General features: G+C 39.1%; 1 protein-coding gene across 1 annotated transcript; it reads left to right on the plus strand.

The window, feature by feature from the left end:
• Positions 1-418: 418 nt before the first annotated feature.
• ppp1caa (protein phosphatase 1, catalytic subunit, alpha isozyme a) lies at positions 419-15400 on the plus strand. Its single transcript, XM_039825165.1, has 8 exons — positions 419-587; positions 900-1015; positions 9686-9817; positions 10065-10295; positions 10389-10493; positions 10587-10810; positions 11187-11321; positions 11689-15400. Exons 2-8 carry the CDS (start codon positions 961-963, stop codon positions 11800-11802), a joined length of 996 nt encoding a protein of 331 aa, XP_039681099.1. The 5' UTR covers positions 419-587; positions 900-960; the 3' UTR covers positions 11803-15400.
• Positions 15401-16390: the final 990 nt, after the last annotated feature.

A 16390-nucleotide genomic window follows, 5' to 3' on the forward strand; every position in this document is an offset into this window, starting at 1 on the left:
CCCATTTTGAGTCTGAATAAAACCTAAAACTATGAGCCTCCAAAAGATGTTTATTACAGATATTTTGTGTTAGATTTTATTTTACTGTACAGGTGTTGCTCTTTGTCCAGCTTCCTGTGGGCGGGTCAGACGTAAGCGGTGAATGGTATTTTTAGGTTTTGACCTATTTTATACAGTTTATGGTTTAGACATAGAAATAGAATGAGATGGGTTTTACACTGCAGTTCCATTTGCAAACACTCCGTGGCGCACTTTGACACCTCACTTCCATCTCACGCTGTCGTAAACAACTAGCTAGGGGAGGCGGTTAAGTGACGTACCAGTATGCGTCCAATCAAATGCGACAATTCGGGTTCTAAATTGAAAGATGGACCAATCATATTCTGAGAAACGTGTGAAGAGCTCGGTTTGATTCAGCCTCCTACGTTACCGTAGACACTTCGGTAGACACGGCCCTCTTTTAAAGTTCCTGGGGGAAGAGTGGAGGGACCCGGACAAGCCGAAGGAAAGGGGCCAAGCTTGAGCAAGGGGATACATATTTACACATTATTCACCCCCAGGAGCACTCGCGGATAACCGAAGACAAGGTTCGGGGACATTCTATCTGTTTACAAGTTATATTAGCTAGCTAGCTAGCCACATAGCTAACGATAGCTAACTAGCCGTTCAGTTTTGCTGTTAGCTAGCTAGCTAGTTCATATGTAGCTTACGTTACTTTGCTAGTAGCTAGCTACCTAGCTCAAGCTCGCATAAGCTCATTCATTGTTTTAGTCTGCAAACATTGCTCGATTAGCTAGTGCGAGGCCCTCGTTTGTTAACCAGTGTGAGTTCAAACGTAGCTAGCTATATTGCGAGTAACTGTCAGTGTCTGTCTTTTTCTTTCTGTTCTTGAAATCTAGCTAAGGTGCAACACGGAAAACCAAGGTCTTGACTACCCGAGAACGTCAGAAAATAAAGAAAATGGCGGAGCCAGACAAATTAAACATCGACTCTATAATTCAGCGTCTCTTGGAAGGTGAGGAGGATCAAACCCACTGTGTAGCAATGTACTTAATTTAATCGATATCTTGGTAGGCTATATGGTAGAGGAACGTGTATTGTGTATATATCGGGTAACTCTGCAGAAGTTAAAGGTAAGCACGGTATGTTGTAGTAGCCTCCTTAAGATTGCTATGCTCACAGACTCGATGGTTTGATGCCAACCCTGCGCTTTGCATGTTGTTTAGCTAACGTTAGTAACGCTATTTAATCGGAAAGGTCTTTTTTTTTATCATAGCCATCCTTTTCTGTTTTCATCAGCGATACATACATACTACCGTGTTGTCTGCAAATGAAGGGGACATAGGTGACGTTACAGAGTAAAGTATCACGAACAAGGAGGAACATCACACACATTTTACGAAAATTACACCTTCTCAAACATTAACGTTACTGGTTTAGGATTATGGTTTTTGATTAATGTATTTGATTTTCACTGAGGAGGTACTTGTATTTCAGCTCAGAATAAGAGAAATGCCCTGCTCTGAATAATTGCTTTTATTAGTTGGAGGATTTGAGAGTGGCAATTTGCAAAATGGCAGTGAGGGATTACTCTGACTTGTAGATGTTTACATTCTTGGACACTGGCTTAACGTTACTGTAAGAAGTTTTTTTCTACCCCATTTGTAGCCCCTTCCCACCAGAGCTTCTCAGTTGCATGGATGCAGTGTTGTTGTGTTATCGGTTTTCCAGTTGAGGATCTGATTACAATTTGCAGCCACAACCTTCCCAGAGTGACTTGTTAATAAGATGTCGAAACAAAGATGCTTTGATTGGCACATGCTTCCCGTAATACTGTGTGAAACTGCTGTTTGGCCTTCTTGGCTGCTCCACTGCTGTTTTTGAAGCAATATATAGACTGTTTACATTATTTATTTTACATCTTAGTTCTCCCTGAGAAATATAACTTATTCGTTATTGCATATGTTAAGATGGTTTTAAAAGTAATTTTTTTAGTTGTAACTGTAAACCTTTTGGCATATGATTCAAGTTGTGGAAAATGTTAGACATTTTTTTCAAAAAAGAAACTTGAGACACTTGGAGTGATTGGTAATCTGTATTGGCTCTACAAATCTGACAGAAATCTTGGCTCCAATACCAACTGTATACAATGTGTAGAGACAGATTTGTTATGGTTGGAGTTGCTTTTGTGTGAGGGAAAGGAGGGCTGTTTATCTTCACATCCACATGACTATTGGGTAACAGGAGACCTGAGGATATCAAATACAAGCATCATTTTGTTCAGACCCGACTGTACAGTTCATCTAAAGCACAAGATATAAGGTTGTGTCCTCTGTAGATGTCCTTGTGAGGCAAATGCACAGTGTGGAAATTATGCCTACTTAACACATACTTATGTTTCCTCCATGGAACTATTGGTATACAGACATCTTTGTTTGACTGTTTCACAAAAGCAACATCACGTATGTTGGTTAGCGGTCGTGTGGTCTCTACCAAATGTGATTCATAAAAAATGTGCCTTAAGTCATTGTATCAGAAGATATTTTGGGTTAGGTACAGAAAATTGTCCGAGGCCTAACACTGTTAATATTTTTGTCCTTATCCCTCAGTTTATGTACTTTCTTAGATACAAGCCCTTCATGATCGGCCTAAACTGAGCTGTTGGAGGTGATTGGGATTATTCACAAATATGCATGTGCAGTCATTGTGCCTCCAAGGAGTTTGACTTTGACTGTGGACCCTGTCTATCTGCAGGCCTGTGTTTTGTACATGGATTATTATACTTGGGCCGTGACAAGGTTGTCTGCCAAAACGCAGGGGAAGACAAACAAGCATGATAGTGGCAGTATTTATATCCTCTTATGTAACTCCCTTGACTTTTTGTCGGCATTTGTGGTTTTATTGCTGAGAATAACCACTCACCAGTTAATATTATTGTTGTGTTGGTCTACTCTGTTCAAGGCTAGTGATGAATATTTGTCTCACTGCAGGTGCTGCATCAAAAGATTGATGCATTATATTCCACACTGGAGGGCTATTTCACAAAAGCAGAATTCAGAAATCCAGGAAACGGATAAAGCAAGGCTTGACCTATTCTAATCCGTGCATCCTGGCTTTATGCGTTTCACGTTGGCCAAGCCAAGTTGAGGAGGTGCTACTAGGTCAAGCCAGGTGTAAGTAATTCAGATTATTGAGCGTTCACATCTTTAACTACAAAGTCAATTACAGATTTATTGATGCTGAGATGAAGAAGAGGCGTTCCTCTTACTTAATAACCAGTGAGTAACAGCTTTTAATGGAAGCTTACGAGTTAGTAAAGCATATAATTTGTAAAAAAGGAAACCCGGCAGCTGGAATAAAACGGTGAGAAAGTGTGTTAGAAAAATAGCTGACTGACTTAATGTATAAGAATAGACTAACCACATAAGTGACACAGTCATAGTTATATCATTCAAGGAGTTACTTAAATGGCATAACTTGAGTTACTGAATGGTTGAAAGGAAATGTACCATGAAGATGAATTACAGCCACTAGCCTAATCCATTATGCTAGAATATGAACATGTAGGCTATATTATGCGCAAATATCTCTCTCTCATATGGCCCAATATAGGCTATATTATTAGTTTCCTGAGTGATATATCGTCTGAAATAACTTTTGAGGCAAAGTGTACAACTGTTAATTTTTGTGCAAATGACAACTCCTTGAATGGTATAATTATGACGGTTTCAGTGCAGTGGTTAGTAACTATCATTCAGTCGGTCCCCTATTGTCTGCCACACTTTTTCATGCGGTTCTATTACAGTGGCCATGTTTTCTTTTTTACATATTATATGCTTTCCTTCCTCGTATGGAGATGGAAAGAGACTCTGAGGAAATTACTCTGACATCCAGAAACTAGAAAGAGAATTTATCATTCCATTGCCCACTGTAAGCATGACTGTAACACAGTGTAGCTTATTAATCAGTTGGCATATTTCTTAAATTCATAGCAGACAAGTGATGCCAGTGAAAGTGTTTTTCAGTAGGCTACACTATATAATTATTGGTGCAACTATGACTATAATTTGAGAGCATTGTATAATTGTGAAACCTAATGCCCCCAAAAATGCAAAATAAAATACACATGCACGTGGAAGATTAACATACATGAATCTTCATTAAGGAATACATAAAAAAATAAAAATACATAACCTAACAACGTATTGGTCTCTGACCAATCTGCTATTGTTGCCAGTTATAGAAACGCATGTTTATATAGGACTCTATATATTGCCTTTATCACTGACTTCATTGAAAAGACCTTTGCAACTTTATCAGCCATTTCTAATAATTTCAACAACTGCAATAATATTCATCAAACTTCGAAAATAATAGTAAGTAAAATGTATTTATTGAGCACTTATCACAGATAAAAATCACAGTGCTTTACATAAATCATACAAGATGATAACATTAAAAACACAATACACAATTAAAATAAAGTGCAGACAGGTCAACCAAAAGCCTGTTTAAATGGGTAAGTCTTCAACCGATTTAACTGCGCCTACAGAAACAGCAGACTGTAAGGGTGGAGGCGAAGCATTCCACAGTCTCTGTGCTACTGACTCAGAAGATCGATCACCACGGGGTCTTAAGCCGGGTGCATGGAACAGTCAGTAGATTTAACATGGTAGACCTTAGAGAGTTTGCTGACAAATATGGTTGCAGTAGCGCCGCTACATATGCAGGTGCCTGACCGGGCAATAACCTGTATCTGAGAATGAGAATTTTGAACTGAATCCTAAATTAAACAGGGAGCCAGTGAAGAGACTTGAGATCAGGTGATATGAGACAGTCTATTTGTCCTAGTAAGTAGCCTTGCGGCAGCATTCTGGATTAACTGAAGGCGAACAAGAGCAGACATACTAAGTGCGGAGATCAGTGCGTTACAATAGTCAAAGCGAGATGAGATAAATGCATGTAAAAGCATCTGAAGTTCAGCAGTTGAAACTACAGATCTCAGATTTCTAATATTTCTTAAGTGGAAAAAAAGCAGCTGATAGATGTACAAACTAACCTCAGCAGAGGAAAGTACATTGCATGATTGTGGGGACGACCTTTTTTCTGGAGCAACAACCTGAACCTCAATATAACGACTATCACATTAATAATTATAAAAAATAATGGCCACAATGTTCAAATAATAATTGTAGTTAACTGACAATATGTACCTGTGGTATTTTAATGCAGGCTAACAAAAACAAGGCACAAATGCACTGAAGTGACTGCTGACTAAACAGAAAAGTCACCAGGGTTAATCAAGACTGATTTTAGTCTGGTCTGGAGCATGCTAGCTGCACTGAATAAATCTCCATTGTAATTTATGTGCCACTGCTTTCATGAAACTGAGTCATGGCTAAATTCAGCCAGGATAACTGGAAAATCCCAGCTAAATCCGCTATCTAGGTTTTGTGAAATAGCCCCCTGCTCAGTCTCCTATTGCTACAACAAGGTAACCCTCAAGCTTGCTAACTGTGTTTCGAGACCAAACCAATTAAATATGTTTGGATAATGAGCAGTTTCAATTGGATTACTTGCGTAGATCTAGAGCTTCACTTAGCTCTGGGAGTGTGTGTTGCTAATGCTGTGCATGTCTGGCGAGCGTGACATCACATAAGCTCAGCCAGAACACCCAGCAATGAGTCAGGAGTGCTGGACCAAACCAACTGTTGATTCCAGCACTCTCTGCACTCCAGTGGCTTTTCTGTTGTGCTGGTCCAGCTCTTTGTTTTCTGCCCCCCTGATCAGCGTAGTGGAAAGTCTTTTGTCTGTACCCCTCACGATAAGCTCACTGTTGCCCACTGGCTATGTGGCTAACTTTGGAGTAAGCTCTGTCAGGGCTTAGCCTTCTGTAATCCAGGTTTAAATTGAAGAGCAGCACTACAGTATTTACACCTACTTTTCACTGTTTAAGGCCTTGCTTTTATTTTCTGCTTCAACTGCCATTATTTTAGATCTGTTTGAGGTCTATGCGCCTCCCTCTCAAAGTGCTTTGCAAGTACTATTTAAACGATCTGTTTTACTGAAAGAGATGGTTTGATTAATGGTACGTTCTTTTTGTCTTGTAATCGCGACTAGTAGCTCGAGTGTGACGTCCCATCCGTGTCGAAAAACGAATAACCGCGGGTTGTTGCGTTCTTTTTGTCACACAATACGAGTCGGAGAAAAGATGGAGTTTTAAACATTTTTAGTAACATTTAGGATTCTAATCACCCAGTTATTGACAATTACACAAATATATTTCACAGTTTGATACATGAAAATTACGTTTTGATTAACATTAGGCTACTGCTCTGCTTTCTGCTCAAGACTGCTTAAAGCCATTGTTGTCATATAGCAACCGAGCGTCTCTAGCCAATTTCAGCTGCACAAGCTACAAAATAACTAATTAGGCGGTATTTAACTCATAATAAGACTGTAGAGACATGCCTATAGGTAGCAGTATACAGCGCTATGTTTAACTCCTAATAAGACTGTAGAGACATGCCTATAGGTAGCAGTATACAGTGCTATGTGTACGACTTCTTCATTTGGTTGCAACAACGACAAAAGTGCTTAAAATTGTAGAAAACCACAATGTTTACTACGCGTGATGCACGACGTAGCAATCTTTGAAAGTGAACTCGGGGTCCTCTGAGTTCAGACGACTTGACGAGTCGTATATATACGACCTCGGTGGCGTTCTTTTTGCAACTTCCGGTTCGTAACTCCGGAAAACGACTCGTAGATCGACTTCGGTGGACAAAAAGAATGCACCATAAGTGCCAGGTTCTCTGCTTGTAACAACCATACACAAGGAGTGAAGGACATCTGTGATTTCCTCAAGTGATGATTGGGCAATAAACTTGAACACTGTACTGTTCCTAATGTGATTTGTGAGATTTTAATTCCCAAGTTGTTTACATGTAATTTAATCCTGCTTTGTCTAAGTGATGTGATGTCAATAATTATATAATAAGGCATAAAAAAAAAAAAAATTGTTTTGTTCCGGTTTGTTGTCAGATGAGGTCATGGGTCAGTAGGGAATTTGTTTTTATTTTTTATTTTTATTTTTTTTCCCAGTTTTCTTTTTTAATTTTCCTAGCGATGGATACTCTATATATTTTTTATTTATTTTTTTTAATAACAGCCTACCTGTACTACATGTACTACCACCTTGTGTGTCCCAGCATCACACACACACACACACACACACACACACACACACACACACACACACACACACACACACACTACTAATATAGGCTAATTAAAAACTGACCGGAGCACATCGCTGGACACACCGGAGGACCGAGACACAAAGTAAACACACCTGTCTGACCGGTGCCGGGGGGTTAGCGCTTAAACAAAGCTCAAGCTAACAGGCTAACGGCTTATTAGCTAGCCAAACACCGAGCAGTAACGTCCGCAAAGATTGGATCTGTGAGCGCATTAATCTGCTCGGTGTGAGTGTTATAACAAAGAGCGAGCAGCCGCCGGACTCTAACATAGTTAAGTGCTTAATAGTAAACAATTTGAAATTGGTTTTAGTTTTCAATGTTCAACTGGAATATCTTGTTTATGGAATGGGGAACTGCCATGAGTAATTGTGATCTCAGTATTGACCAAGCAGCTATCATTTCAGATGTACGTGTGTAGCTTTGCTTCTGAATGTGCTTGTTGTTTTGCCAATAGTAGGAGGTACAATTACAAACTTGTGAAACAAATCTAGTTTGATAGTTCTGTTATTATTCACCATTTGATTCTTTGGCTTTTAAAGGTGAAAGTTTTTGTCTGAGACATTTAGTAGTCTGTTAACCGGTGAACACCTAACAACTACACGCACACAAGCTCTGTTCACACCCAACATTAAAATGAATACGTACATTACCTGTTCTGTAGGCAGTGACAGAATTTGTTGGGTGGAAGGGAGACTCCTCATTGGTAGGATTGTACAGTTTATCTGCTTTGGCACAAAGCCACCCATCTAGGAACGGGTGAATCTGTCAGTGATCCAAACAACCCAGATTCAAACTCCATCAGGGGCAGTCTTGCGTAAAGCTGCTGTTGACACAGTTGCTGAGATATAGTCCCATGGCATCACGTACGCCCTACGTTTGGCATGTCAATGTGCAAATATTTTGATCTGAATAATAAGCGATAGAGATACTTTCACTTTTTAGAATTTGAGGAGAGGATGCCTGTGAGACTATCTACTCCTTTTTTTTTATATATATATATATTGTTTTTTTTTTTTTTAAAGGGGTATTTTTCTATCACTGTCATTCACATTGCCCTCTTAGCTTTTCTAGCACTTGAGCCATGACGACGAGTGTTTTTTAAAGATAATTTGTCAGGAAACTAAACGGGTTCCTTTTTAAAAGTCTTTATCATGATTTGTGTTTGGCTCCATGGGTGTGTGGTTAAGTGTGAAAAAACATGACCATGAGAGACTTGACAAACCTGCTGCATTCTCCAGATACCATCAGTGAAAGAAGCTGGATGCCAGGAACAGAATGTAATCTTTATTATTACATGATAGATACAGTTTTTTTTTTTGTTAACGACTGGTTTCCTTTGCCTTATTTTTGGTTATAAAGTGTTACTACAGCCCATGGCATCTCAGTTTTTCCCACAGAATTAGTTATGAAGTTGTATTTTATGATGTAGCATTCCGATTTTGTTTTTCAATGACAATCTTCTGATTTTCTTTTCTTCATGTCACTCTTTTTTTTCACTGTCAATTTTCTTTCAAACTTAATTTTTTGTTTAAATTTCTGTCATTGCAGAGGGGTTTGAGGGGAGGGGGCAAGGATAGTGTGATTTACATAATAATCAAACAAGCAATGAAATAAGAATTTACCCATTTTAAATATTATAGCTTTAGTGCTGGGGGGGCTGTATAAAATGTGTCACCTTTTTCAGCCCTTCTGAGTTTGCAGGTATGCTTGTCATGTGGATGCGCCGAAAGTTTTGTTGTCATTACTTGGACAGAAACTATGCACTACAGCTTTAAAAAATAGAAAATCAATATGTGGCGGTCAGTGTTGATATTGTGGCGGGCAGCCACAAATAAATCAATGTGTGGGAATTGCTGCATGTCATTCTGTGTTTCTTAACCGTGCATATGAAGAGAGTCCAAATTATGTGTTTGCAATGTCTGTGCAGCAGCTACATCAGCTAGAAGGGGAAGTGGCTTTCATGTCTTTCTACTAGCTTGGTTTTGAACTGTCGCCTAAGCAGAAAGCTGTGCCTTTTGAGGCTGACAACGTCAGACTAGTTTCCATTGATCAGGTTTTCTCAGATGCTGCATCTCTGTGCAATCTGCACATACTCATCTTGTTGTGTTGTAGATTATATGTTAGTAACTTTTTTTTTTTTTTTACAAAACTTAATATACAATGTATAATAAACCTCTAAGTAATGTGGTTACTGGTTGGAGTCGCTGTTAGACTAGACTGCCAACAGAATTTGCCAGCATTTGGCTGGTGGGAGGTGTTTACCTCCCGGTTTGGTGGTCTGGCTTAAAATCTGAAGATCACGTTTCATTGCAGCAACCTATGTCCTTCGTTCAGACTTTTTTACAGCTCTCAGCAAAAGGTGTGTCTATGTGGTGGTGTTGTATCTTCTATGAAAAGCCTGTCCCTTATCTCTACTTTTTCAGTCAAGGGCTCTCGACCGGGGAAGAATGTCCAACTGACAGAGGGTGAGATCCGTGGCCTTTGCCTAAAGTCCCGTGAAATCTTCCTGAGCCAGCCAATCTTGCTTGAACTAGAAGCTCCCCTCAAAATCTGTGGTGAGTTTTAATGTAGTGGTCAGTAAGTTCCAACAATGCATCAAGAAGTGTGAAATACCATCAAGTCATAAAGAGGTTACACTGCAGACGGACTCTGATGCAAGAGAAGATGATCACCTGAGATTTTGTTTATGATTAACTAGACATTTTGCTCATCTGTAACTGCCAGTTGTATCGGTTGAAAAGCAGCTACACCCAGCAGTGAAAGTATGGTGTTTTTATTGCACTCCTCTGCTGCCCTCTGCAGGCGATGTCCATGGTCAGTACTATGATCTGCTCCGACTGTTTGAATATGGAGGCTTCCCCCCAGAAAGCAACTACCTGTTCCTGGGTGACTATGTAGACCGAGGGAAGCAGTCACTGGAGACTATCTGCCTGCTTCTAGCCTACAAGATCAAATATCCAGAGAACTTTTTCCTGCTGCGTGGAAACCATGAATGCGCTTCTATTAATCGAATCTACGGCTTTTATGACGAGTGTAAGTGCAGAGTACTTTTGCAAATAGGAAAAATGTCAAATCTGCTCTCTTGAATGTTGCACTAAGGTCTCATCTGACCTTTTTTGTTGGTAGGTAAGCGACGGTATAATATTAAGCTGTGGAAGACCTTCACAGACTGCTTCAACTGTTTACCTGTGGCTGCCATTGTAGATGAGAAAATCTTCTGCTGTCATGGAGGTAGGTGGTGTTAATATATGATGTTATGAGGATAAGGTGATACACATTGGATAATAAAAACCAGACTAAGATGGGCGTTTGATTTTTCTCCAGGCCTCTCTCCTGATCTTCAGACTATGGAGCAGATCCGCAGAGTAATGCGACCCACAGACGTGCCTGACCAGGGTTTGTTGTGTGACCTGCTGTGGGCTGATCCAGACAAAGATGTGCTGGGCTGGGGTGAAAACGACCGTGGTGTCTCCTTCACATTCGGGGCAGATGTGGTTGCCAAGTTTTTGCATAAACACGACATGGACCTAATATGCAGAGCACATCAGGTAATGTGTAGCCAGGAGGCCTTGTGCCCCTGCCAACTAAAGCTGTGGGATGTGCGTTTGTCTTCTGTAAGTGTTTCTGAAAGTGGTCTTTTTTTTTTAACCATTTTTTTTAGATTCATTTCACTATGAATTAACCCAAAAAGTAGGTGATTAGTTTAAATATGCCAATATGTAATATTCTTTACAACCATTCGTGTAGACAAGAAGTATAGTAACATTTAGTGCTCCTGTACTCCTGTTTAGTTGAAAATCTGACCCTGTGTTACTTCACTCAACCAACTGGACTAAACGGTACCAACAAGCGAGTCACCGGCCGTTAATTTTCTTGCTTCAGTTTTATTGCCTGTGGTGTTGACCATCTCATTTCTGTCCCCAGGTGGTAGAAGACGGTTATGAGTTTTTTGCAAAGAGGCAACTTGTCACCTTATTCTCTGCTCCCAACTACTGTGGAGAGTTTGACAACGCCGGTGCCATGATGAGTGTGGATGAGACACTCATGTGCTCCTTCCAGGTGTGTAAAACAGAGCCTTTGTTTGTACTTTTACTTTTGTAATGAAATAAAATTATATCTGCGATGTCTTTTTATTGCACTGTTCAGGTGTAGCACTCCTAATTTTGCTGTATTCTGTACAATGACACTAAAGGCTTTCTATTCTATTTCTATGTATTTTGTATACCAGTATCGAACCAAAATTATACAGTATGGATCATTAATGAATTCTAGTGAATGGAATGTATTTTCCCTTTTGTATTTTTTTTCTACTTCAAGTGTACCTATTATTTATTAAAGATAAATACTAAAAGTCAGATTGGTCATTACAGAGGTTAGTTTGTACATCTATCAAACTAAATGAGAATTTCTCTTGTCTCTCTCGCAGATTCTGAAGCCAGCAGATAAAAAATTGTATCCTTATGGCACAGGAGGAATGGGATCTGGGAGACCGGTCACCCCGCCACGAAATTCAGCCAAGGCCCCCAAGGCCAAGAAATAACAGCCGCTGGATCCCCCTCCCACAACCTGCCACCTTCCTCTCTGCCCAACACTTTATTTTTTTTATTTTTTTCCCCTCTCTACATCCCCAGACTTGTTTTTCCCTTGTCACCATACGGCAAGAAAGCAGAAAAGTGTCTGGGGTTCAATCATGTTTTGTTTTTTTTCTCTCTAAAACAATTTTTAACTGTTTGTTTGGCTGTTGGCGTGCTCTTTTTTTTTTTGTGTGTGAGTGTGTAAAGAAAGTGAGAATGATACAGAGGAAATTGCTGTATTCTGTATGTATGTTTTATTTTTCTTCCTCCTGTACCCTCTGTTTTCCTGTTGTAAATATGGGTTCTTGCTCATCTGTGATGTAATGTCAAACCTGGGTGCAGGGGAGGAAGGGAAGGGGGAAAGAGAAAGAGGAGCCTTAGCTGTTTATGTTAAGGCCCTGCACTGTTTAATGCTAAACACAAACTTTTGTACATGGTGTTTTAGAGGTCTGTGTGATGGATGGGTAGGGGGTGGGGGGGGTGGGATCAAGTTCCACGGTCAAATGGTAACGGCACATACCACACGCACTGGGCGCACAGGTGGATGTATGTGCAGGTGAATCTTTGAATGAAATTGATTCACAATGAGATCCTTTTTTTTTTTTTCTCTTCCCTTTTCGAAAACCAATGATTTGAGAACGCAGTCATGGATGTGAAATAGTTTTGCTTCTATTTCTTTTCTTTTTCTTTTTTTTTAGATACATGAAACTGACATGAGATAATTTCCTTTTTTTTTTTTCTTGTTTTTAGGTCACTAAAAGTTAAAGATGAATAAAAATAACCATTTATTTGAGTCATGCCATCATGCTGTTCACTTTGTGTTTGCCATTGCTTTGTCATGTTCGTCAGCAACCTTTGCCATGCATAGTGGCTACGCTTGTCTTTTGAGTGTGGAATTGACCATACAGCAGCTTAAAGAGATCTTATGAATTAGACTCACCATAATGTAGATGCTGGAAAGTGTAAATTTGGGCCAGTTTATACTTCGTTAAAACAAAGTGGCATTTCACACTTTGCTTTAGTGTGATTTAGCCAAAGATGATGATCCGTGACTATAGAGAGGACAGCCCAAAGCTGGTCTCGGAACCAGATGTTGCCCGTTTTATCACAAAAATAGATATTTGGTTAGATAACTCTTCAATGCAAAAATTTCTTTTTTTTTCCTTTTCCAAATGATTGTTGGGTGAATATGAAGTACAATTAGTTAATTAACTTAGCAGGAAGATTTAGAGGGTCAACAAGTGAATGGCTCTGTCACTGAGCTTGTGTTGCTTAATGCCTCACAACACTCCAGAATTTCTCACACATAATGCAATATCACCATGTGCTGTTCATGTTCCACAAGTAGACACCACTATTTATCTGGCATTTAATATGTAGTGAACTTGAACAGAGTATACTCTAGACGCCTACTGTACTGAGGAGGAAGTGGCTTAAAGGTTTTCCATATTCTGTGATCAAAGGCAAAACTATCAAAGGGGGGTGAGATGGTGAATCATTGCTCTGACCTTTCCAGTTTGAAGTGCTCTGTTTAAGACCACTTCAGTTGAGTCCGTCATAAAAACAAAGCGTGGGCTTATTTTAATCTAAACCCACACCGAATGAGGGTTGCATAGAAGCTACAACTGGAGAACTAAACAGCTGTTGGATGAAACTAAGTAATAGACAGTCCTTTAAACGTGATGGGGAGTCAGAGCACAAAATCATTGTTTTACTATAAACATGAAAATATACTTAAGGTAATCATGTACAGTAAATTCCCAGTCAATCTAGTTTAACGTTTAGGTTGTGACAGGTAATTCCCAGGTGAACAGTTACCACTGTATAGAAATTGGTAAATAATTTTGTATGCTTCTGATTGTGCTGTGTAAATGATATGAGCAAGATAATTGCAATTGCTTGTGACAGCAATCCTCATTCTGACTTGCTTTAGTTTAGCAGCTTACTGTTGAAAGAAGCATAAAGAGCCATAGACTGAGAGAATCAAATCATTTAAAAAATATATATATACATGGATCCTCTGCCAACTGTGAACCCCAAGACATCACAGTCACGCTGACTGAATTTAGATTCAAAAATAAACTTTTTGCCTGTTTATGCAGGCTTTTTTTTAAAATAAGATATATCACTACAGTAATGTCACACATGGGCCATTTTGCATTCCCTCTACTGTACATCAAGTTGGCAAACAGGGTGTCCCCAGTGAAAGCAGTCCGTACAGCACAGGCTGTTGCAACTGGTAAAAATATTTCTTTCTACAGTGTTTCAGGGTATCTCACTGCCCATTTCTAAAACCCAAACACACTTTACCCTCCATTTGTCTGCTGTCTGTCCTCATTCTTCAGCCCTCCGCCCAAGTATGAACACATGCGACCACAGCTCTCCAGATTGCAAAGGCAGTAAATATTGGAGTTGAGTGCAGTGCATAAGCACATACTTAAACAGAGGGTGGGGAAGCTGCATTCAGCTGTCATCCTGCCACACTGTTCTCCCTCTAGCAGGAGGTTTTCAACTCAGTACCTCAGAAAATAAATGTTTTTTAAAAATCAAATCAATGTAATTAAGCTTTATTTAGAATCATGTGTGGCTTTTTAACAACTCACGTACAGCGCAAATATTGCGTAAGACAGGGCAGGTGAAATAATAAAAATAGCAGTCGGACCTCATCTGTGCTCATGTTCAATTCACATCCAGTTAGATCAACTCAGGAAGTGAAATGAAAATAAAAATAAATGGACTGAGGATATTGTATTTATATTCATATTGTAAGTAAAATACATCAAAAGACACTATTATTACATTATTACAGGATATTCACAAGTCAGATGACTTGCAGTTTCTGTTCACGGTTTAAGGTGGCTACATTGAAATGAATTGAGCCCAACCGTGGCATGCTGATGAGTCTACTGGGGAACAATGTTCAGAGTGTTCTGTTGTTCTGAAGGTCATTTTCAAGCCCACCTTTTGTGGATAATATGATGCAGAAAGAGATTTGAAAATGTACAGAAATGTATTCAAGTCTTTTAGGATAATAAAAAGTTAATTCAAGGCGTGAGCGCCATGATGTTGTGGAGACCATGTCCAATAGATTATGTCTTCAACAATGCAAAACAATTAAGTGTCTCCTGTAAGAGGTAATACAGTGCTGAAACATCACGGAACTTGTAGATATTTGTCTTCTATAATAAATGGTCCAATAAAGACCACTTCCATTTCCATTTTCATAGCTGTACAAACCTCGCTTATGTATTTTTTGTTACTCTATATTTACTGTTGTCATTACCTCTAAGAATCTGGTATTTAATGACTTTTTTGTTCATATTGTTTTCACTGACACATTTTAACGCTAGATACTGCTGGCTTTTTAGTGTAGGATTTTTTTAATCAATCAGGGATGTTTTGCACCATGCACTGTTGCTGGGTAGATATGAAATGATTAGATTATTATAATTAAGGAAAAGAAACAACAGAAAATAAAGGTATTTTTTATTTGTATTTCATTTGTTTTCAAATCAATCACAAGTTGTCTCTGTTACAAGGTAGAAATAAAACATGGAATTTGTATATTTGTGTTTGCTTTTCTTTTTACATGTTTCTGACTACAATGTGAGACATCAAAGCTTCACGTCTTTCCTGCCTCAAGGCAGATTTTTCTCTCTTATTTTCTTTTGCGGAGGCTGCCTCTACCGTCTGTCAAACAGTTCTGCATGAGTCAGTAGCACCTGGCTCACACAGTGACAGCACATGGACACTTTTCCAAATCAAAAAGAGACAGTTGACTAGTTTAATATGAAGAGTTTTATGAAGAAATAAACAGACAACACAGCCTTTCTACAACCCATGTTGCCAGGCTATTTCTTCCACTTCTGTTTTAAAAATGGGACTGGGGTTTGGACAGCATGATTGCTTCTGTGTCTGTCTTTGCCATCTTTATCATTTCCCCTTTGTTTATCTTTTATGGTTTTCTGTCACTTGCTGGGATAATAAGTGTGAAGCATCCTGCGTGTACTGTAAGAAAGTTTCAGAGGCAATGAACCAAAACAACTGCATTAACACACGTAAAATAGATACTTTGAATCTAATCACATTCTATACTGCCTTTAATTGAAATATAGACAACCCAAAAATTCTCTGGAAAATCTATTTAATTTCATGGCTTTAAAAGATAAAGTCTGAATTTGATAAATGTATGACAAAATAGAGTTGGAAATGACAGATGGAAATAGGATCTTGTTCGTTGTAAGGCCTGGCAATGCGTGACTAGTTAGCATGTAATACAATACAGTACTGTAAGTGTATACGTAGAAAACAGGAGATGTGTTTAGTATGTATACTGAAAGAAAGCTAGAAATCCTTAATGGCAACAGATGCATATGAAACACCTGATGGAGGGAAACTTGCCGTACATGCATCATTAACATAAGGTGGCTTTTGGCTGTTGCCTGTGACGGTCCTGCAGATTTATGATATGCAGCCTGATGTTCTCTACAGTGAAGTCACCACCTGACAGCTGGTAAATCTTCCTGTTGATTTATGAATCAGACTTTTATATGA

Source organism: Perca fluviatilis, chromosome 15 (genome assembly GCF_010015445.1).
Source record: "Perca fluviatilis chromosome 15, GENO_Pfluv_1.0, whole genome shotgun sequence".
In the NCBI taxonomy this organism is placed as follows: domain Eukaryota; kingdom Metazoa; phylum Chordata; class Actinopteri; order Perciformes; family Percidae; genus Perca; species Perca fluviatilis.